Source organism: Pecten maximus, chromosome 2 (assembly GCF_902652985.1).
Source record: "Pecten maximus chromosome 2, xPecMax1.1, whole genome shotgun sequence".
Taxonomy (NCBI): Eukaryota; Metazoa; Mollusca; class Bivalvia; order Pectinida; family Pectinidae; genus Pecten; species Pecten maximus.
In genome coordinates this window covers 17573571-17597710 of record NC_047016.1, presented here as the reverse complement: position 1 = coordinate 17597710, position 24140 = coordinate 17573571, and the positions used below count along the sequence as shown (strand labels likewise).

General features: G+C 36.0%; 1 protein-coding gene across 4 annotated transcripts in view; it reads left to right on the top strand.

Moving 5' to 3' along the window:
* LOC117319931 (histidine N-alpha-methyltransferase-like) overlaps nt 1-22834 on the top strand; it is a 34004-nt gene extending 11170 nt beyond the window's left edge. For 2 of the 4 annotated variants that reach the window (XM_033874655.1, XM_033874641.1), the window contains exons 2-8: nt 11067-11253; nt 11713-11851; nt 17000-17102; nt 17994-18100; nt 19239-19316; nt 21314-21490; nt 22550-22834. In XM_033874655.1, the coding sequence (XP_033730546.1) occupies nt 11083-11253; nt 11713-11851; nt 17000-17102; nt 17994-18100; nt 19239-19316; nt 21314-21490; nt 22550-22746 (972 nt within the window). In that variant the 5' untranslated portion in view covers nt 11067-11082 and the 3' untranslated portion in view covers nt 22747-22834. Of the gene's footprint in view, nt 1-9398; nt 9547-11066; nt 11254-11712; nt 11852-16999; nt 17103-17993; nt 18101-19238; nt 19317-21313; nt 21491-22549 lie in introns of those variants that run through there. The other 2 variants (XM_033874649.1, XM_033874662.1) reach the window with 2 other exon arrangements.
* Nucleotides 22835-24140: the final 1306 nt, after the last annotated feature.

Below are 24140 nucleotides of genomic sequence, written 5' to 3'. Positions count from 1 at the left end.
GTAAGGTGGGAATAATGAAACATGTGTGACATAGAAACTTAATGTGAGAACATATTGTATCGAGAATAATTATGTGAGATGTCTCTCTACACTATACAAACGTGTACGCTGCGAGTGTGTTGTGTGTCTGTACATATGGTATTGTTTTTCCTGTCTGCACTGTATATATATGCATTGTACTGATAAACCAAATGGTTTAAAGTAATAAAGAACTGAACTGAACTGTGACAGCTGGCAGTCCAAGGGAAACCACGACAGGTGGCGCGGTGGTCGAAATAAACATGTAAACAACCGGCGGAACCATCAGTATCAACAAAGAGATGAGTGGCACTAGGGAGGTCTGAAGTTTGGTTTCTGGAATTGTGACGGATGGTCACTGAAGGATAAGAACAACATGGATTTCCGTAAGTCAATCGTTGATAACTATGATTTTGATTTATTCGCTGTTGCGGAAACATTTCTACGTGAATTTGAAAGGATACAAATCGACGGTTATAAATTCATTAGTCATAATAGAAAGGATATTCACCGCAGTGCTAAAAGGGGATCAGGAGGTGTAGGTGTTTTTATCAAACAAACACTTTTAAATAATTTCTCATTGCATATTATGGATACCACAGCAGAGGGAATACTATGGATAAAACTGACAGATGTTATAAACAAATACTCTATATGTGTTTGTGTATGGTATCTACCACCAATTAACTCTACCCGTAATGTGGATCATGTTGACTTTTTTAACATTCTACTTCAACAAATATACATGTACCAATCAGAAGGTATTATCTGCATCTGCGGCGATTTTAACGCCCGATGCGGTGAGGATCAGGATTACATTGAAGGAGTAGATCATCTTTCACCAAGATCCATATTGGACCACAATAGTAATAATTATGGAGATCACTTTCTCGAACTTTTAGTAGACACAAATTTTTGTATGCTAAATGGACGTATTGGATCATCAAATGATTTTCCAAGTGTATCGCATAGAGGTTTATCTGTAATAGACTATGTTATTATGCCACATGAACAGTTACATTATGTACAGTCATTCCATGTAAGGAGGATGACCCAAGTAATACAGGATCTACATATACATGCTCCTGATAAGCTACCAGGACACTCTATGTTAATTTGGAATATCTCTATGCCAAAACATGTGGACACTACACATTACACGGATACAGCAATGGATTCCAAACGATATAATACTAAGAACATTCCGGAAAGTTTTATGAACAACCCAGATACCCTGAACTTATTACACAATACTATTCAACGGATAGAAGCTCTTTATACAGAGGAAGACTCAGCTAACAGAGCATATAAGGAATTTACGAACTTTATAAATCATGAAATGGAAGTTAACCTAAAGTGCATAAAATCGACCAAGGGGAGGTAAATCTTTCTACAAACCGTATTGGAATGACGAACTTGACCAGCAATGGAATAAAGTCAAAGAACAGGAGAAATTATGGATTTCTACCCACTCGGGAACCAAAAAACAACGACTTAAGGATATATACCTTACTGAAAGGAAATGTTTTGATAGCATAAATCGTAAATATAAGAGGAAATACCAGATGGAGAAACAAAATGAATTATCAACAATGTGCGATGAAGTAGACTCCCGTGGTTTTTGGAAACAAATAGGTAAGCTAGGCCTTTCCAATGAAAGGAATATGAGGGATGGTACAATACCCAATATGCTTGAGTACGATTCCAGTCCTTTAAACCTACCTATATCAAAAGAGGAAGTGTACAAAGCAATATGTCATTCTAAAAATCGCAAAGCAGCCGGGATTGATGGTATTCCTTCAGAAGTTTTAAAGAATGATGTATGTGTCGAATTACTTTTTCGTATTATCTGGTATTGTTTTAACTCCGGAAAAATTCCTAATGTATGGAAACGCGGTATTATTCAACCTATTCCAAAAAGTAATAATGGAGACACTCGTGACCCTATGTCTTATAGAGGGATTACCTTATTACCACTAACTAGTAAAATTTATACACATATTCTAAATATGCGTCTGACAAAGTGGCTGGATACTAATAATATCTTAGTGGATGAACAAAATGGATTCCGGGCTAAGAGGAGCTGCATGGATCATCTTTATGCTTTGTATAGTATTATTAATAATAGAAGGAAATCTCGCAAACATACATTTGCCTGCTTTATCGATCTGAAGAAAGCATTCGACTCGGTGAATCGTCATTGTTTATTCTATAGGTATCAATGGGAAATTCTACGGTGCAGTTACTTCCCTTTATGACAATATGTCATGTTCAGTGCGTGTTAACAACAATCTAACCAACTTCTTCGCTGTCAACAACGGAGTGAAGCAAGGGTGTAATATTTCACCGACGCTCTTTTCCATCTATATTAATGATTTAGCGCAGGAAATTAAGGACGCGCAACTCGGTATATCAGTAGACGAAATCATCATGTACTCATGTACGCAGAGGATATTGTCCTACTGTCAGAGTCGGAGGAAGACATGCAATCCATGCTGAACATAGTAAATACCTGGTGTAGTGGAGACTGGTTATTAATACTGATAAAACCAATATTGTACATTTCCGCACAAAAGGAAAAGACCGTCCAGACTTCAGTTTTAAATGTGGTAAAACGGATATTAAATTTATAAACTCGTACAAGTACCTTGGACTCTGGTTGAATGAGTTCTTTGACATGAAATATACTGCGAACGAACTAGCTAAGTCGGTCAGTAGAGCGCTCAGTGCAGTAATATCAAAAAGCTACGCAGCAGGAGGTATGTTGTTCAACGTTTTTGAAAAGTTATACACTACTTTAGTAGAACCAGTATTATTTTACGGTGCATCGCTTTGGGGACTAACTAAATACCCTAAAATTATTGCTGTCCAAAACCGTGCCAGTCGCTTTTTCCTAGGAGTAAGTAAAAACGCAACGTCAGCCGCTCTCCGTGGTAATCTTGGACGGAACTCGTGTGGAACCAAACAAAAAACTGAAGTTATAAGATACTGGCTACGCCTGAAGGGAACCAGAACCGATAGACTTTTGTATCATATTCATACTTGGTCTTTATCTAAAGGTCGATCATGGGAATCAAGAGTTAAAACTGTTTTAACTGAACTAGATTTTAACAAGGAGATCTACCAGAATTTAAGCCTAGAAATATAACCTTCCCTTTTGAGGACATTATCGTTAATTCTCAACTCGTAGAAAAACTACTTTCAAATTAAAATGAAAATAAGTCTCAAGGCCCAGACAATATGAATCCAAGAGTGTTGAAGGAATTACGAAAAAATATAAGCGAACCCGTGGCCGATCTATTCAACAAATCTCTATCAGATGGAAAGCTACCGCAAGCATGGAAAGAAGCGAATATTACGGCAATCTTTAAAAAGGGAGCAAAGTCTGATCCTGGAAACTATACACCAGTGAGTTTAACTAGTATAATTGTGAAGACACTCGAAAAGCTAGTAAGGGATAGTATTGTTAAACATATGGACAAAAATGATTTATTAAGCTCTAAACAGTTCGGCTTTATATCAGGCAGATCAACCCAACTCCAGCTACTTGCAGTACTCGAGGAATGGACAGATATAATAGACAAAGGCGGTCAACTCGATGTTATATATATGGATTTCATGAAGGCCTTTGACAAAGTACCACATCAACGTTTATTAAAGAAATTAACAGGATACGGAATTAGTCAAAAGCTTGTTAAATGGATTGAGGACTTCCTTAGTAATCGTTGCCAACGTGTAATTGTCAAAAGCAAATCATCGAAAACTTACCCAGTAATCAGCAGTATTCCCCAAGGAAGTATACTAGGTCCAATTCTGTTTGCAATATATATAAATGATCTTCCCGAGATAACAGCTTCCCAGTCGCCATTATTTGCAGATGACACTAAACTATACAGGCAGATAAACAGCAATGATGATGTTCAAATACTTCAAAATGATCTGGACAAACTCCAAATTTGGTCAAATACATGGCTACTGAAATTTCACCCAAAGAAGTGTAAAGTTCTCTCAATTAAATCTTCTGAGAAAAGACAATAATACATGTCAGATGAATCAATGTTTACATTACTCTTGAAAGCACTAGTAAGGCCCCATCTTGAATATGCTGCGAGCGTCTGGAACCCTTTCAGAATTAACGATATTGATCTGATTGGAATTTGAGATTGTGCAGAGGAGGGCAACTAAACTCATCCCAGGACTTAAAACGCTATCGTATTCGGAACGTTTGGAAAGATTAAATCTTCCAACACTTTCACATCGGAGAACTAAAGGAGATGTCATCAATGTTTTTAAAATAATGAACAATATATATGATAGTCGAGTAACGAAAAACTTTTTCCAAATGGACAATAATAACAGAACTAGAGGTCACTCCCAGAAAATTTTCAAAAAACGATGTCGACGGGATGCAAGGAAACACTTCTTTAGCTATCGAATTGTTGATCTCTGGAACAGTCTTCCCCAACATGTCATAAATGCAGAAACTGTTTATCAGTTTGAAATCCTGTTGGACAATTATTGGAAAAATAACCGGTTTATATATAAAGAACAATAATCTCCAAATGCTACATGTACATTGCACCGGACTGATATTATTTAATTATTATTTCTTTGTAATTTACTGGATATGGATATAGAGGGTTTCAGCCTGCGTCCATAATGTTTCCTAATAAATTCAATAAATAAATTAGAAAGTGTTGATAGGATGAACTGGTTCAATAAAATTTGGAATGATAGTGGTAATATTAATGGAAATAAGTTGAGAACATACAGATTATGTAAACATGTATTGTCACGTGAAAAATATGTAGAATGTAATATTCAAAAAAACCACCGTCGCATTCTAGCCTCGTAAAGATGTGGTAACTTACCACTGGCAGTTGAAACTGGCAGATATACCAAACCGATAACCCCTCTATGCCAACGATTATGTATATGTTGTAAAAAAGGGGTGGTGGAGGATGAAAAACATTTTTAATAAGCTGTGATTTTTATTCAGATATCAGGCATAGCTTTTTTACCAAAATGCAGTTGGAAAATGGCTCTTTTGATAATATGAGTGATACAGAAAAGTTAAATTGTATAATGCAGAGCGCAGAGCCACATTTTCTAGCATCTACTATTTTTAACATGTACAATCGCAGGAAAAATATGCCAATAGCATTGTTATAGTATATACAAATGTATATCATACTGCGTGAACCCTGGTATGTTTAATTCTTCTAAAAGTAATATCTTGTATGTTGTTATATATGAGGGTTAGCCAGAGACTAACCATGTTCTACACTTTCATATATCCAGTGTGAAATTTAATTAATTATTAAGATGAGCAATTTGCTCATTAATATGCAGCACAATTATTTACTAATTAATTCAAGGCTCATGTGTAGCCTGATAATACCATAACTATTACAGACTAGCGTTAGTCTCTGAACTCCAAAAAATAAGTATGTGACATTGATAATCTATATATTTTAATCATTGTATAATTTAACAATAACGGATAGCATAATTGATAGCTTTTAATAGATTTTAATCGTAATTAGTGTCTCATAAGCCAATAATGGCTGGATGTCAATATGTATTTTATTGTTCTGATGTACATTTTTTTTAATCAGGTATTGTATTGACATGTGAAACTCACATAAAATAAAACTTGAACTTGAACTTGAGTCTCTGTCGTAATAGTATTATCAGCTTATTCTGGTCACGTACTACTACTCACCAAAAAAGCGAATTTTAAGAACTTCATCCGTATAATAATCCACTTCTGACGTAAGCAAATGGAATGTTTGTTCAACTTTTGAATAAATACGTCTAAAGTATTTTCTGTCTCTCTTTAAATACAAATGATTCAAACACCTACCTGAATGTCTCTTGTTTAATTGATCAACGGTGTAGATTGTCGTTGATATCTATTGTTGGTATAGAGGTTATTCTCTACAGATGTTCTCCCATCTTCAGCTGGATACCATTACATAACTTAGCAAAGTGATTATCTTACCTGGCCTTTTCCCATTGTCACGTGTATTAACATTGATGCATTCAGCTCTTCATAAATTATCAAATTATTCAATTTCTGATTTCCAAACTTTTTTGTGTTATAATCTCTCAATATCTTTATCTGAATAATGAATTTATATTTAACAAGCAATCCCACATAATCTTAACAGCTTGTTATCTGAGCACGAGATAGAACCTCACGTGTCATCAGCGCTAATGGGTATGGGGGAAATCTTTCTTTTTCGTTTCCTCATCAACTGACATATATTGATATATATGCTTCCTATCAAGTCTCTTTCATCACTTTTTTAACATTTTCCCATTGTCTGTGATAATTTGTAATGGACAATCATATCTAGTTATTATGTACTCAAGTAATAAGTGAGCCACAGTTGATGGTGATTTATCAGCAACAGCGAATACCTCTGTTGAGCCACTGTACGAATCTACAAAACTGATTATGTATTTATTTCCTGATGTGTTTTTCTGAAAAGAACCACCGACATCGAACCAAATTTTTGCAAAAGGATACGAAAGTACGTTTGCTGCATGTTTTTTGTTTCTCTTTTCTCTCATATTTTTTTGTTTTCTCGAACTACGCCTCTGGCAAAAGACAGCTAAGAAGATACTCTTATAGCTGCTTGTAATATTCGGCCAACAATTTTCAGTCTTTATGGCGTCAAATGTCTTGTCCACTCTCGTCATGGTATTGCGGGGGCCGCGGTGGCCGAGTGGTTAAGTCGTACCGACACTTTATCACTAGCCCTCCACCTCTGGGTTGCGAGTTCGAAACCTACGTGGGGCAGTTGCCAGGTACTGACCGTAGGCCGGTGGTTTTTCTCCGGGTACTCCGGCTTTCCTCCACCTCTAAAACCTGGCACGTCCTTAAATGACCCTGGCTGTTAATAGGACATTAAACAAAAACAAACCAAATCATGGTATTGCGGTACTATTCTGAAGCTCAATCTTAAATTTGACACTTCTAGGTCAATATCTGGATTGGATATACAATACAAGATATTCCCCTGGCAACCGGATATCTGTCTCTGGAGTTGTCATAATAGGTTAACCCATTTCAGGATTAACATAGTCTTTTGGATTGAATCCATTTGAATGGAATGTATTTATTTCAAAAGTCATATCACTGAAATCTGGTGTCACTTCCTCATTAGCTCTATCATCCTGAGGGGAGGGGGGAGGGGTCTTGACAACCATTCAGCGCATGTGTTCTCAACTCCAGTTATATATGTATACATCATTCTAATTTTCTTGCATTTGCATAGGCGACTCCAACAAATACTTTGTTGGTTTATGATCAGTCCTTATTGCAAATTTAGCGTTATCCAAAAAGTGATCTATTTTTTGTATTGCATCATGAATAGCTCTCTCTATATCTATTGGACTAACTAGATGGTATGTCAGATAGTTTACAAGACAGATAATATAATGGCTTCATGTGCCTTACATTATGTAATATGCTCAGTCCTTCTTCACAAGGCTGGATGAAAAATGCCCCAATACACACTATCACTAGCATCTGTGTACATCCTATAAAGTTTGTTAACGTCTTGGTATGCTAGCAAGGGTTCTACATAAAGACTTCCCTTCAATTGATCAAATGCTGATTGACAGTTATCCGTCCATGGGAATTCGCATGTCTGTCAGAATAATTAAAGGCTCGGCAATTTTGAGAAATTTTATATAAACTTTCAGAATTTCTGTAGTAACTGCACATTCCAATAAACTCTCTTAGTTCCTCAACACAATTTAGAGCTACTATTTTTCACACGGCCTCGACCTTTTCTTGATCCGGATATGTATCTTTCTGATTTTTAACAAAACCAAGGGTTTTTGTCTTTGCTTTGAAAAAAATAGCATTTTTTTCAATTTCAACTTTCAACTTGGTTTTTTTTTCAACCTAGAGAAAACTTCAATGCTATAGCAAATTTATCTAAGCCCAAAAAGGCATACCATCAAACTAAAAAAAGTACTTAAAAAAAGATGTCTTTCCTTTGTTCTTTGCTAGGCTACCAGAATTAGCATATCTTTCTTTATTTCTATTCCAATCTTTAAATATGATTTTCCTGAGAATGGTTTAATAATCTGAGTAATATTTTGTACACCTATCATAGAACATAGACTCGAAGGTTGTGCATTAATTTCATGAAAAACAGAATTTTGCATCAATGTTTGTCACAATGAGAATTACTTGTTTATGTATGTATATATATAAATATATGCGCTGTCTCTTTCTTTGTAGTCTGTCTTCCATATAGACGTCATCTTCTGAATCTATCATTCTGATGTTTAGTGGTTCAGCCTCCGTCGTTAACGTCAACAAGGCGTGAACTCTTGCATAACAGTGATAGCAGACATTGTTTATTCACGTACATATACAACATTTTCTTGTTACACATCCGCAGTGATCGTACAGTATCTTCTGTTGATAAAATATTATAGTTTAATGTCCTATCAACTGCTTAGGTCATTTAAGGACCACCTCCCGTGCGTGCGATTTGCATGCGTATGTTGAGTGCGTATATGTGTTTTAGGTGGCTGCGGTATGTTCTTGTTAAGTCTCCCTGTTATAGGCCAGACCTTTTGCCTATTTATAGTGCTACCTCACTGAAGCATACCGCCAAAGACACACAGCAGGATACCCCATCCGGTCACATTATACTGACAATGGGCGAACCAGTCGTTCCACTCCTAATATGCTGAGTGCTAGCAGAAGTAGCAACCACCATTTTTAATGACTCTGGTATGTCTTGGCCCGAGGACAACCAATTGTCCTTCTGCCTCTGTCCCCACCGCCCCCAACTATAAAAACTGTATTTTTATCCTCACGCTCAACTAAATAAATCCAATCACTCACTACCCATAACCAGTGTACCGGAAGCCTATTACCTCACGATACTGTGTTACTGGAGATTCTGATGTCATAGGTCTAATCTGTTCTTGGACCATCGGGCCAGCTATTCAGCTATAATCAATCAACCTCTTTCAACACCGCCCCCTAGATATTATAAATACTAAAGGGACTGAAGAAGCTAGAAAGTTAACAAGGATTTTCCTTTCTAAAATTGTAACCTAGATATTGACCTAACAACTGTCTAAGGATTTGCCACAACTACCATCGGTGATATTTTAATCATATGTAATTGTGAAGATGGATTAAACTGTAAACTGTGTGCCCTAAGTACCATCGATGTTTACATATTATTCGCTATTATAGGTCTGTCTAAGCAGCTTACACAGGGGAAAATACATTACTGTGATCGGTATCTTTTAGCCGGCCGAAGTTTGATCCAAGATTATAATTCGTATGAATAACACACTTTACAAGTACAAAAACAAACATGAATGAATCGGCTGTTACAGTTTACGCATATACTTTCTGAGTTCGACCTACTCCACCAATCACGTATTCACACTGCTGGTAAAGTGTACGTCATTTGAACATTTGTGCTCGTATTCAATTTGGTATAATGAACACAATACAAGTATAGCGTAGCTGGGTTTCAGGTAAGTTATGTAAGTTATGTGTTACCAGTTTTTTTTTATACTTTTCAACACTACACTTTCCCTTATCCTGAGCACATTTACGTATATGATCAAATTCTATCGATTATTTCCTTGGTATTTTTTGACATATGTTGAACATGTGCTTTATATTGACCCCTTTTGTCATTTTTTCATGAAAGCGTGGGTTTTAGTTTTGACAATTGTTTGAAAAGTAGAGAGGATACAAATTTGACTTTGACAACGTCTTTTAACCGTAGTTAGAAAAAATAATGAGAATACACTGACATTTCTACAATCTTAAGCGTTTTGCAGTAGCTTGAAAGTGGTAAGCCGTATGTGAGTTCGTCAAATATGGGATACCGGCTTTAGTGACCAAAGCTGTTAATAGGGTATTCAGCTATACAAGCCAATCTTCATATTTACTTTGCCATTTATATCCCTATCCATTTACTATAGCGATGAGTGATATGCTAAACTTTGTATTACCATACAAACACACCCGGACAAAGATCCACAACGTCAGAAAACATATCCGTTATGGGAATGTTTTGCAGAATTCTTTAGAATTTATCAAACTGAAACAGAAAATTAGCTAAATTCATTACATAAACAACTAATTCGTCATAGGTTTTGCTTTTAATATCTGGACATGATATTACATATTTGTATATGTAAAACCAAGGAAAACTTTGATCATGAGGCCCCAGGGGTTGACCTTACTGTCCTAGATAACTCGATAAGTAAAGTAGAAGTTTTCCTAATGGACAATTTGCACGAATGCGGTAGTATTACACATGTACATTCAGCATGCTTGGAAGCATTTGCGAATTTTTTTATTCATTTCTCATAACAACATAAGCCTTATCACAGTGTGTAGTAATGTTGAGGACCGCGTTACGACAGGTAGTACTCACCGCCGTCAATTTTATTTATTCTTCTCGGGGATTTTATAAAAAAATAAAATATCTTTTCGCGTTTATTCTTTTGATGCTGGTTTATTTTCAAGAGGATTTATATTGACGTTATATTTGACGTTAAAAGTTGACGACCGCTATCTCCCAACTTCGTGACTATAGAAATGTACCTGAATAAGGTATCGAAGACAGTATAAGACATAAGTAACATAACGGACATGTGATCACATCCTGGTATTTTTATCGGACCAACCAATCTCAAGCTTGGAAGACAGTCTTATTTTCGAGATATTTTCTCTGCTGGAAATGTATGGCTCATTTTACCGCATTTGGACATAGTTATCCGTTAAGCACCTAGAAAGTTAAGAGATGAACCCAAAAAATAAAGCTCGAATTCACAGTTCACCTGCATATCCGACAGTTAATGGAAATGCTTATCAGAACCAATTGAGACATTTAATTGCCTGGGATAACATATCCCTTTCCCTTCAGTCATTCTGTCTTTGTTGTGTCTCGTTGGACCAAAAACACAACTGTGTTTAATTTAATGCTTCTACACTATTCACATGCTACAAATGTTACTAAATATCGAATTCTGCATTGCAGTGACGTGTTCGTTCCTATGGATAATGCGGCTGCATTACGTGTGGGTCTGACATCAACCCCGAAGTATCTTCCGGTCTGGTACCGTTATGATAAGGCAGGGTCCGTCTTCAATGACCGATGTCTCTCTGACAACACCTACTACTACTTCTACAGGTCAGAGATAAGCACTCTCTCCGCCAACATCGAGGTAAGATAAATCTCGCGAATAAAAGAAATATATCCTATGATTGGTGAACAAATCATTTTTAATCAATTGGATATGTACATGTATATTGAAACTTTAATTGAGGCGATGTGTTCGTTTTTGTTAGCAACTAAAAAAACCCACAAAATTTCATATTTTTCATCGGGAGTAATATGATACACAACTCAAATATTCCTTTATCTGAAGAAAGTGAACACGCCGGGAATCAGGCATGTTGTTACGTAAAAAAAAAAAAAGACGTTTTTTATGACATTTGCATAACATTTATTTGGTAATAATTTAACAAGCAAATTTATATCTTTTGGTTTTATTTACCAGACGTTTTTGGTAATTGACTAATTTTCATTGCTTTTATTTCTGGTAGTAATATGAGTAAATCAGTTGTATTACTGATATTTAAGTAAGATAATGACATACTCACGAAGGCTCATTTTTGAGTAGGAAATACTACAAGATGTATCTGAAGTTCCGACTCTTGTTGATATGGGCAGTGGTAACAGCGAGAAAACTAGAGGATTTATCGACGCCCTGCTTACGAAGTATAAAAGTGTTACATATATTCCGGTTGACATTTCAAAAGGTATGGAGTTACTTGCCACTTCTGTTTTTATATCACATGACCCGAAGGGCCGGCGAGCTTATGTCATCGCGCAGTGTCCGTCAGCATTCCCGTTAAATCGCTACTAGTCTTGATGAAACTTTGTGTGAACCATTATTGGTAGAATCAGCAAAAGAGTAGGAGAATAATTATGATGGTACTTGAGATTATTTTGCCATGATTACTGAAATATCCAGGTGAGCGATACAGGCCTTCTGAGTCTCTTGTTTTCCTGTTATAGCGGTTTCCTATCGGTACAAACGCACTCACCATAATCAAATGTGGAGGCCGTCCGTAAACCAACGTATCTTGATGAGCCGTTAAACAATATAAAATCCAATCAATATTAAAGCCCAAAGAACTCCTCTGCTTAGTTTTACTAAAGCGATTAGTATAAATGTATATATATTTTGGTTTACATCTGGTTAAATAAAACGATACTAGGATATATTTATATATTGCATGTGTGGATATAACGTGTTTGCTTGAACATTGTTTAATTCCATTGTTTTATGTAAATGAAATAAGTAAAGCTCTGCTAAATCGAACGCCTTTGGACCGCGTTAATATTTCGAAGAAATCAAGATATCAAATGTTAGTATTGGACCGTGCGATAGGAAGAGGTCATATTTGTAACATATAAACTTTTACACTTAATCAATACATTGCAGGTAGGGCGTAAGAGTTGTACTTGCTGCCCCATTGCATGATCGTAAGAGGCGACTAAATTTGGAATCTTATCTATTCTCTTCTTTCTGTTAATAGCTTCCTTGTTTCTAATGTCTCCCTTTCACGTTTGGCCCCTGCCTGGTTGGCTTTCAGTTCTGGTCGAGACATACTGGAGTCTTTAAACATGGCAGTTGCTACTTCTGCTTAGCACTCAGCATTGATGGAGTGGGACGACAGGTTCGACTCTTGTCAATATAATATGACCGGATTGAGTGTCCAGGTTGTATCATGTACAGTGGAACTTCGTTAACTTGAACTCGGAAAACTCGAATACCCCGCGTAACTCTAAGTGCTTCGTCAGTCCCGGCCGAATTTTCTCTTTATCCTAGTAAAACAAACTCGAAAAACTCGGATAATACGAAGTGAAATTTTGGTCCCAACAATAAAAATCCTACCTAAATTATCGAATAACTAGAAGTATCATTTTTGTGGTAAACGCCGGCATTTTTTCAACATCAAAATTCTGTTTGTATGGGTTCTACAAACCTACCGATTATTATATTCTATTATAAGTGTTTCATAAATTCATTAAAGAAATTGTCGGTGGAATATTATAACAATAACTGTAGGTGATAAAAAGCACTGTTTTACTTACATAAGATAATTTCTGCCGATAACAGTACACACGATAGTCAACACCTCATCTTCCCGCTCACTCAAGCGGAATTAATCTCTGACACACCGGTAGATCTAGTCGGCGGATGTTTTTACAGTTGTAGAAATAAAACCGGTGCCTCTCAAATCTGTAAACTGCTGAAACAATAGCGCAATTACTACCAAGGTGTTCAGAGTACGTCTGTAACGGTCAGCGCTGTCAATTACATCGGATAACATGCCAACTCAGTAATAATAACATTTTATACGCATGCGCAGCCCGACTTCCTGTGCTAATACACATTGAAATGGCGTGGTTGTCGGTAAAACGTAAGTAGGACTATCAAACAGTATTTTATATGTCCAATACAAGGTAATGGTTCTGTTACGTTTTACATATAATCTGTTAAAATTTAAACGGTTATTTAATATAACATTGATAAATTGTTATTCACTTGAATACCATTTTATAGTTATTCCTTTTGCAAACATGACATGTACATCAGATCGCTATTGAAGAGACTAAGCAAAAGAAACTTTATCGCGACTGTATATCGGCAAAACTACACCAAACTACGAGTGACCGAACGAAATATTACATATACATTTACATGTATTGACCAGTCCTTGCACTTAACTGATGAGCGACAGAGCGGAGTTATAATGATTATATTGTGTTTACAAATATTGACCAAACTTTGCACCAAGAATGACAACTCTCTTAATTCGAACACTCTGATAACTCGAAGTTTTCTCGTGGTCAGGTCGAGTTCGAATTAACGAAGTTCCACTGTAGCATGTATCAGTGTAGTAGCAGTAAATATTGAATATTAGAGAAGTTGGCAACCTCGGACTCGCTAACTTCCGCGTCAAAACAAACGTTTACAAGACCTCAATGTCGAATGTATAAAACGGCATGACGGTAATTTATTCCGGATTTTTGTGTTGGTGGCCTGGAGTTCGGTGACCGGGAAATTTTGAAGTTCAGTATCATTCAAAATTCTTCACACAGTTATTAATATAAGAATGTTTGTATCAATGTGTCTGAAATGAATGAATAAATGTTTGTGACATTGTATATTTAACTACAATATAAAATTTGATTAAATGATGAAATTTAATTATTTATCGCAATAAAACCAATAAAGGTGTCCGAAATTAGACTACTCAGTAAATACCAAGGAGTTTAATATCGGACATTTATTAATTGCAATCATTTTGGCAAAAATGTCCGCTATTCCGGTTGTCTCGGTGCATATTATCCATGAAATAGTTTAAATTACAAATTAATACGATTTTTTTTTTTTTTTTTTTTTGTCATTGGTACCTACATGTTACTGACTTAAACATATATATATTATAATTTATTATCTATCATATGATATAACATATCGTTAATTGGGGGGTGTTCTTTGTCATATATGATTTGGGTTCATGTCAATCTAGTTGTATCAAACACCAATAATTTTATTTCAGAAAATGCCAAAGTCAAAGTAAAAAAAAAAAAAAAAAAAAAAATAATCGAAAATAAAATACTTGTCCTTCAACAAGGAACTGCTAGCCGTAAAGGCAGTACAAGAAATACGAATGTCTATAAAAAAAAAAAAAAGCTGCTAAGGAGTACGGTGTTCCGAAATCAACATTAATGGACCAGATCAGTGAACGATTGGAGCCCAAATAAACCCGGGAGAAAACCTGCACTCCCGGAACAAGTAGAACAGAAAATCGTTGATGCTGTGAAAGATGCTTCTCGAATCGGTGTCGGGGTAACAATGAGTCAACTGTTATCCCGAACAGTGAGATATGCAGAAGGTTAAGGACAACACCCTTTAAACATATTAATCCTACAAAGGACTGGTGGGCAGGTGTAAAAAACGCCACCCAGAATTGACAATTAGAACACCGGAAAATTTAGCAGCATCGAGGGCGTCAAGATAAACCCTGTCGTTGTCAAAAAGTATTTTGATAATCTTGGAAATCTGCAGAACGACCACGGCTTGAAGGACAAACCAGCCTATATCTGGAAGTAGGAGTTTTAACCACAACCCACCCAGAGTTATCGCAGACAAGTCCATGAGAAATGTTAATGGACGTTCATCCAAGAACAGGACGACCGTAACCGTAATGGCATGTGTGAATGCAAGGCCCCACTGGACATTGCAGGAAAACGGGTATATGACAGATAAGGAATAATAAGGATAAAGAAAATAAGGATATCCGCCTCAACCTGACCGGTTTGTGTTTTGTATATTATAGTCGAATTATGCTCCAGCCATTCAAAATTCGTGTATCAAAACGCGATGATTGTAACAAAACAACATAGCGGGGACCCGTTCGTGTTTGACTGTATTTATCTTAGAGGTATACGTGTGTAACAGGAATGGATTTTGCGAGTTATGTACCTTTGTTTGAGAGTTGTGTCCCTTAGTAGAAGTATATATTTGTGTATGTATTAGAGCATTTTGTTGAATTATAGTTTAATTATTAATTGTGAGTGTGAATATATGTGTTCAGAATGTAAAATTTATGTAGTATGAGAGTATGTATATAGTTTGGGAATGTGTGCGTGTAACTATGATTGTGTATTTTATATTGGAAACAGTGTAAGCTAATATATGTGCACCATTGTGAATGGAAAAGGGTGCTAGTTTATATGTGTGAATGTAGCGAGTATGTGTGGGAAGTTTATGAAGATATAGAAGCCATTGGCTGGTATCTCTATGCAAGTTGGTTGTTTACTTCCTTTCTATTCTTTCCTTTCTATACTTTCCTTACACTTAACAGAAGCCATTGGCTGGTTACTTTCCTTCTGTCTTTCAGTCTATGTTTTCGGGTAATAGCTGCCTCGTGTATGATAGTGTGGAAGATGGTTTTATTCTGTGGTGCTGTAAATAGTTATGGTTACTAGTTTTATATTGCCAATGATGGACTATTGAATAAATGTAGGACCTGTACCTAGTTTTTGTGTGGCTTATATATTCAAAGCAAGGTACTATTAAGTAAATTAAGAACCTGGGTTGAAGGGAAATTCGAACCGTTACACGTGCAAGCTTTTGACTTTCTGAAAACTGTCCGAAGTTACCAACCTTTTCCCTATGCAAGGGTACAAATAACCATTTTAAGATATTCAGTTATGTCGCGGCCAAGGGACAGACCCAAAAGGCATTCGTCACAGAGCGAACGTTCAAATGTGAGGCATTGTCAACGGAGGCATCATGAAAAAAAGAGTTGGTTAGAAAAATATTTCATGTAATATCCGCAATTTCGTCCCTTTCGCCACCTTGCCAATGGGGCAGCAGGTAACACCCTTTCCGTAGGGCAATCGGGCAATGTGGTGAGGCAATTTTAATTCGTACGCACCACATTCAATGCAATGTTTGGCTTTGTAATATCAAAAGCTAAGGACGGCCTCTCTTGTCTGCAAGATACAATTAGAATTTTGAGCGTACTTTGAATCAAATGTGTAAATAAATAAAACCTCACTTGAGCAGGTAGCGGGTAATCTTTGATTACATGTGCAGACGATATTTTTCGATTATTCAAATGACATTGTAATAAGTTAATATTGAATGATAATCAAAACATAAATTTGTTAAACTGTCTTTATTTGATCACTGCAGGTTAATTAAGTTAAGGAGATATCAATTTCGTGCTATCACAAGGAGACAAACACCAATATACTACAGCCTTCTAAAACACGCACTGCACACACTCATCTCGTAAACAGGGAAGGCCTTCTTTACATTACCTTTGATGTTGTACATTAAATATGCAAAATAATTTTTAATGGAGAATGTGCTCTTGTAGAATTTCTAGCCGAGACATCTGACCAGTTGTTCGGGATATATGGAAACAAGTTATGCATTAAAAGTATACCAGGAGATTACGACGTAGGAATAGAACGACTAAGGTAATATATAGTGCAATAGACCGCATGTTTCATTTTTCCTTCTCTTTGGAAATTTTCAGCTTGATAAATTGTATTAAGTTAATGTTCACACATAAGTAATTTGCTTTTTTAGCAACGAAAGTTATACTTATTTTGAAAGATGTTTATCTTCAACACAACGTGCTATTGATAACTGTTTGCAAGGCTCAGGAAACGTACATTTCCTTTGTCAAGTAAACAAATGAGCCTTCATGAAAGTTTCAAATCAAAATGTGATCCTTAACATCTATTTTGATAAGGAGGGAGGATGAAGTTATAATCAGAGACGAGAAAATCATTAAAGGATGTACACATTTGTGATGTCTAAAAATCCCGTATTTAACTTTTATTTCATAACTATTTAATTTTTCGTTTGCATTTCTGGAAATTTGAAATTTACCATAATATGTAATTTTGATTTTGCTGTTTTGACATGTAACAGGACGAATCCATACAGTTTTATTATATGTTGTCAGATAAGTATGGATGCTAGCAGTACCGACACAAATAGTATTTCTTTACCTTATTGATTTCGTTAGATTCGTCTTTGTTAGATAGGTAAAATTTTGTCAAAACACTACAAAACAAACTTAAACAAGATCAAAACGAGTATCGAACACGATTGAAACAACAAAGGTGTACATCCTAAAGTCATCTTCATGACCCGTATTTTAATATATGGTAAGGAGGAATGTTGAAATTTAAATACGAATGGTTTCACAAAGTATTTGTATTGAAACACAAGTTTTCATCTGTATACGATCTGGTTGTTTCGTTAATGGTGACATAACAGTAAAAAAATTATATGTTTATACGGTCATGGAATGTTTGCGTTTCATTTTGTCATGTCAATTAAGAATTGTCTCCCTTTAGGGATATGCCAGGGGTAAAGGTTATCATGTGGCTTGGTGGTGGATTCCAGAACCAGAAATATCAGGACCAAATACGACGGCTTAAATTGTTATCAAACGTTATGACAGGTAAATATTTTTCATAGTTGCAGTGTACAGTTGAAGTGTCACATTCTGAAAAGACATGTAAACAAAGCCAGTTAACACTACATATTACCGATACAAAAGTATGTATATTTGTGATCTATATAATAATTTTAACACAACAGTGATATTCAAGTAAACTGATTCTTTCAGATATGTGAAAAATATGGTAACAACTTCAAAAAACCTCGAACATTGCGAAATATGATATTTTTTTTATACCAAAAATGACAAAATGTCTTCACATTTTTTTTTTCGGAAACCTATTTTAAATCAAGTATCTTTATCCCAATGACAGAATTAATCTTGTTTTGACATATGAGTATAATGACCATAATTAGATTTTTCTGCAATTCTGCCTTGTCTGCTACACATGGCCAGGCTATCCTACTTTTTGTCTGCGAATATTGACTATTCCGATACATGAAATATGGGTATTCTGGCAATATAGCACTATTTTTGTACCCAAATGTTATTCCCTGATTGGTATCTGGTCACTCGAATAGGATCGTGGTGACTAGAATGTTTAGACAACCGGTAAATGTGAAGGATTTAGCGATCTTAAGTCTATGAAAAATGCAACAATTTGAATTTTCCAAATCGTAAATAAATTTTTTTTTCAGGAGTAACATATACGTCCACTTCACAATTTATTTGATTAATAACATTAATACTTGCTTACCAAGGCTCAGGCTGAAATTTTACATCCGGTATTGACTCTAATATCGCCATATCATATTATCATAGGTCCTCTTTTCAAAACTTTCACAACCGATGCAATATCAGGATTTCTCTTCAATGATGTGATATTTTAGAAACGTTTTATTATGTGTCAATTTGTAATACTTCCACACATCACAGACAGTGTACAGACTATTCAATTTATAAATCATTTGTGTTCATGATTTGCTTATTTGCTATTCCTCAAAGTCTTTGCAACGTTCGACACAAAATTTAATTAACGCCCAAAAGGGTTTAAAGAAACAGCAGCACCGGTTTAATTACGACAAAGCGATGCATGCAAATTCATGTGGATAGCACAGGGATATATAGCACTTCAACAATATCTGGATGGTATTATTTATATTGCTTCAATATGAAAGTTGTTTTGCAATTTTTTCAGACAGATGTCGGCTCATCATAAGTTTGGATATCACACAAAATAAGGAGCAGATAGAAAACGCATACCTTGACCCTACAGGTATAGAGCACGGTCATGTTTAGAATTTTGGTGCTTACTGGAAAGAGGAAAGGAAGTTAATCTCGTGCAAAAGAAGTTAACTGCCACGTAGTTTTGTAACACTTTCATCAGCATTACTTCTCATCAATAATCACCGAATTTCACTTGCACGAGATTGATTTTGGTAGTATCCTTCAGCGAGGTAGCTCATAAACAGTTCCGCTCTATCTGAATGAGTCAAACACGAGCATATCGCAGCCTCCCAATACACAAAGCATTCACGACGCATAAATCTCTTTAACAGCGCGGAGGTCGTCCTTACAAAATTTTATAGCTGTTAATATGGCGTAAAACAATACAAAATTAAACTATGTTCCCCTCATCAGTCCATGCAAGTAAGACTATTGATCTCTAAATTTACGTAAGCCAGTTAAAAACTTTCCGCTATTAAATTGTAAGAGCATCACTTTGTATCATTGTTCTTGTACATGTGTCACACTTGCGAAACAGCAGCTTGCCAAATACCTGTTTCCAAGGCAACAAACATATATATAAAAAACATTGTAGTTTATGCACATTGATATTCTTACTGCTGGCGCAACACGAATCATAACCGTTTGGGTTGACAAGTTCTTATGAATATCCCTGGTGTACCTTTGTTCAGTCGGTCGGTATGTACGATATTTGACAGGCACCAGACTTTAGGCTCCTCCTCCGATCTTTTATTGGCTAACGAACACACACTCCAGAGGTGTATGGTGTACTGGTCTTGCGTCTCATTTCACGGCGGTTGCGATGGTTGTAAGGGGGCGGTGATTGTGTTCTCGGTGTTGTAACCCTATCAGGTGGGCCTTGTCCTTTTCATCCGGTACGTCCACAGCGCCAGCTATGTTCAAATAGTAACATATCTTCTTTGATGCTACCAACTTGTTTAATGGTTTAAGATGTTGCCTGAAGACGTTTTGTATACCGTAGTCGATTACAATTTTAAAATTCATTTTACCGATATGAAACAATTTCCTTTAAAGTTTATTGTCACAGTGGCAAACTGAATAGAGTAAATGCGTAGATAATAAATTACACTCAAAGTATATATCGGTCAATGGTCACCTTGCTCCAGAGACAACCGCTGAGACGAGGTTGCCTTTGCCCGCATAGCGTGCATGGTACCATTTACCGCTGAACACTTTTTATTCGATTACATTGATCTACAACTCAGAGAGGGTATCTACTACTTACAAGAGAAAGTTTATACAACAGCATATCTAGTATAAAGGATCTTTTAAAACCTTCAAAAAAGCACATACAAAATGATGAACCAACATAATTATATTGGTCTGTATCATAAGATTCCAGTAAAAATTGCAACTTTTTCATTTTAACTAATCGCGAGTGAACCAATATATATATTTACATTTTCAATAGTTTGATGTTGTTTCGTCTATTGCCCATTGTCACAATTTATACCCAACTATAAAATGAACCCGTCGTACAAATGATAAATAATTACTGAATACTGAACGACTTACGTCCCGCTACACCGAACTACATAACGTTCTGTATTTCTTTTTATCATCGGGTATTGTTTCCAAATCAATTAGCACACCGATATATCTGTTGGCTCAACATTCGTAGTACGTTATCAACCTAGAACGTTTCCAACCGCGATGCGCCAGCAGTAAATTTAAGAATAGCTAGGATACTTGCAAACAGTAAGGCCCGTTGTTCCAGAGCGTTAAGCGTCTTTTGCATCCTCGATCATATTCGTCATACAAATCCTGGTTAAGTCACAATCTCAAAATGAGAGTTAGGCTGGTGACACAGAAACTACTAGGCTAAAAAGAAACATCAAACACGTTTGATTTAATATACGATAACATTTTGTTTTTGTTTGTTATATAATCTCGTTTACAATCATCTAAAAATAACTTTTCTGCCAGACATCTGAACGAGTTAAACATCCAACATCCTGTCCGATTTAACATTTAAATGAAGATTTTATTATTTATGTACACCAGGAATATCTGCAGACTTATACCTCAATGCGATAACCCGCCTAAATAGGGAGTTTGGCTGTTCTATAAACAAGGACACTCTAAATCTGGAGGCAGAGTATATACACAATGACAATCACAAGGAAACTAGCTTCGTCACGCTGTATGGGATATCCAAAGAGAATCAGCTCCATCATATACGTACGTATTCTAAATACGTACATTGACCATATATAAGCTATTAAAGAGTGGCTAGTTTTTTGGGATACATTTGGTGGGGTAAGGTTTTATAATAAACGAGTAATATACTAGTAATTGTGTGTATGGTAGGTAAAATTTTTCGAGTGGATGGTGATGCGACAAAACAGAGGTAAATAATCATGGGTGGAGTGAGATTTAGTCACTGGATAGAGGTCGATCATATCAGTCAGGCCTGATAGTTATACACAATGAACGCGGCATTGTAAGACTATACTCACATTGGCAGGCCGGTAGTACAGATAAATTTGAATTTTTCAGCTGTGTCGTTCAGGCAATGCAATAATCAATGACATTCATTGTTTCAGATAATGATATATATGTCTATATTATGTTGATACGGACATACCACTGACTTTCAATTTAAGATCTCTAATTTATTTCATATATATTACTTTGGATTTTATTTCGTACGGTCACAATTTCGTCGGGATTTTATTTCGTGAGTTTCCTAAAACCTCGAAATAAACGAAATTAAATCCCCAACTAATCCCTCTTTGAAAATATTATTCGTTTACACGGATTGGTGCTTATTTACACGTATGCAAATAATCTTAAGATTATTTTCAGGGTAGAGGGAGACAACAAAACTAAGTTATTATTGCAGTGAAAAGAAAAGCCGAACACCAATAAAAACACCGACCACATACAACTGACCGATGAAAGATTGATAGAAAAGTACATATTCATTATGAAATAGAGTTGCGTTGTTAAGGGGTTCTTTTGTAAGCCGTGGGGTTTTCTCCAGGTACTGCGGATTTCCTCCACCTCACGAACCAGTCACGTCCTTAAAAGACCATGGCTGTTAATAGGACGTTCATTAATTTGAACAAAGTTGATAGCCCTTTTCCCTAGCATGCTTAGAACCAAATAATAGGTTGTGGACCAGTTGGTTATCAAGATTCTAGCATATTTGACCCCTGCGACTAAATATTCGAACCAAAACAGCTGTGAACTACACGAATCATGATTTGAATAACATGTTTATCTTGTGTATTGCAGCTGGACTTGGGATTACCTTAAATCTAGCAAAGGATGACCGCCTTTATTTCCATGAAGGCAAAGGAGTAAGCTGTAAATACAATGTTGACCAAATACGGACTCTAGCTTTATGTGCTGGACTGTATTTGGAAAATCACTGGACAGACACTAACCAACACGTGGCTGTATGCTACTTTTCAACCCAGAAGACCAAATGATGTTATATGTAGCGGGAAACTTACAGGGTGAAACATACAATTTCAAATCATAAAATACGAGTGTATTATTAAATTGTACTTGAAGGGAGACTGGCTACTGTTTTTTTGTTTCAAAATAATTTCACCGTAATATGCCACCGACATAGGCTAAAACGATCTCTTATTTCAATAATCTTTTGATAGTGGACAAATTTAAATATGTAACAACTATTTACTTCTCCATCTTTACTATAACTGATACGTAGAAAGTCCATTGAATAGTGATGACAGAAAATTGATCAGCAATTTTACGTGCAGGATTTCTGCTGTTCCTGTATACTTCCCCTATAATTTAACTATATATAGATTTTAAAAAACTTACATGAACACTGATTTCCTAGTCTTGTAATCTGTAACAGGCGAGGTACACCTGTCTAGTCGTGAAGTATAGTACCCAGGTTCTGTACTCGAGGTTCCGTTGTGTATAAGTAATATATAGCCTATAAGTGGAATAAGCAAGAAAGGCAGATAAACATTCAATAACACATTTAGTATACCCCGTGGACATTTGACGAGTTTATACATACGCAAATACAAACAATAATACCTAGAAATATACGTACCCTTACTACCCTATCACCTAATATATAACCCTGTCCTACTCAGTAGCTACTTATAACTTCGCCTACCGGTATACAGATGTGTGTGTAATTAACCACCCCATCCCGGTTCCACAGAATATGTGACTACAATGTTAATAATATAAAGTACCCTACACTACTACATCACGGTTAGAGTTAGAGAGAGAGAAGAAGCTAAAGAATGAGCTGACCTGCGACTAAACGCACCCGTCTGGCTATCGAAATACACGTGCAGACTAGAATAGATTAACGGAAGTAGTTAGACTTCCGGTATATAACTAACGACGGTAAGTGAAACACGAGGTATGTTCTAATATATATAACCTACACAATTCATTCCTGCTACACTCCCCCCCCCCCCCCCCCCCCCTCTTTGAAAAATAGGCCAATGGCAACCTAAAACATTAAACTAGGTAACATTTGCCTATAACATATATATATACGACATATAAGATAACTATTTATATACACAAACATATCATGCCTATCCCTATTACATTACTGAACAACATTTTTCTCTAAAACCATCTCATGCAAAAATGCAGAGTCTGATCTCAACAAATAGAAATAACTATAATTGCTGCCTCAGTATGTAATCAGGAATATGAAAGTTAGGTTAGGTTTATTTTATTTAACGTCCTATTAACAGCTAAGGTCATTTAAGGACGGCCTCCCGTGCGTGCGACATGTATGCGTGTGATGAGTGCGTATGTGTGTTTTGGGAGGCTGTGGTATGTTTGTGTTAAGTCTCCTTGTGATAGGCCGGATCTATTG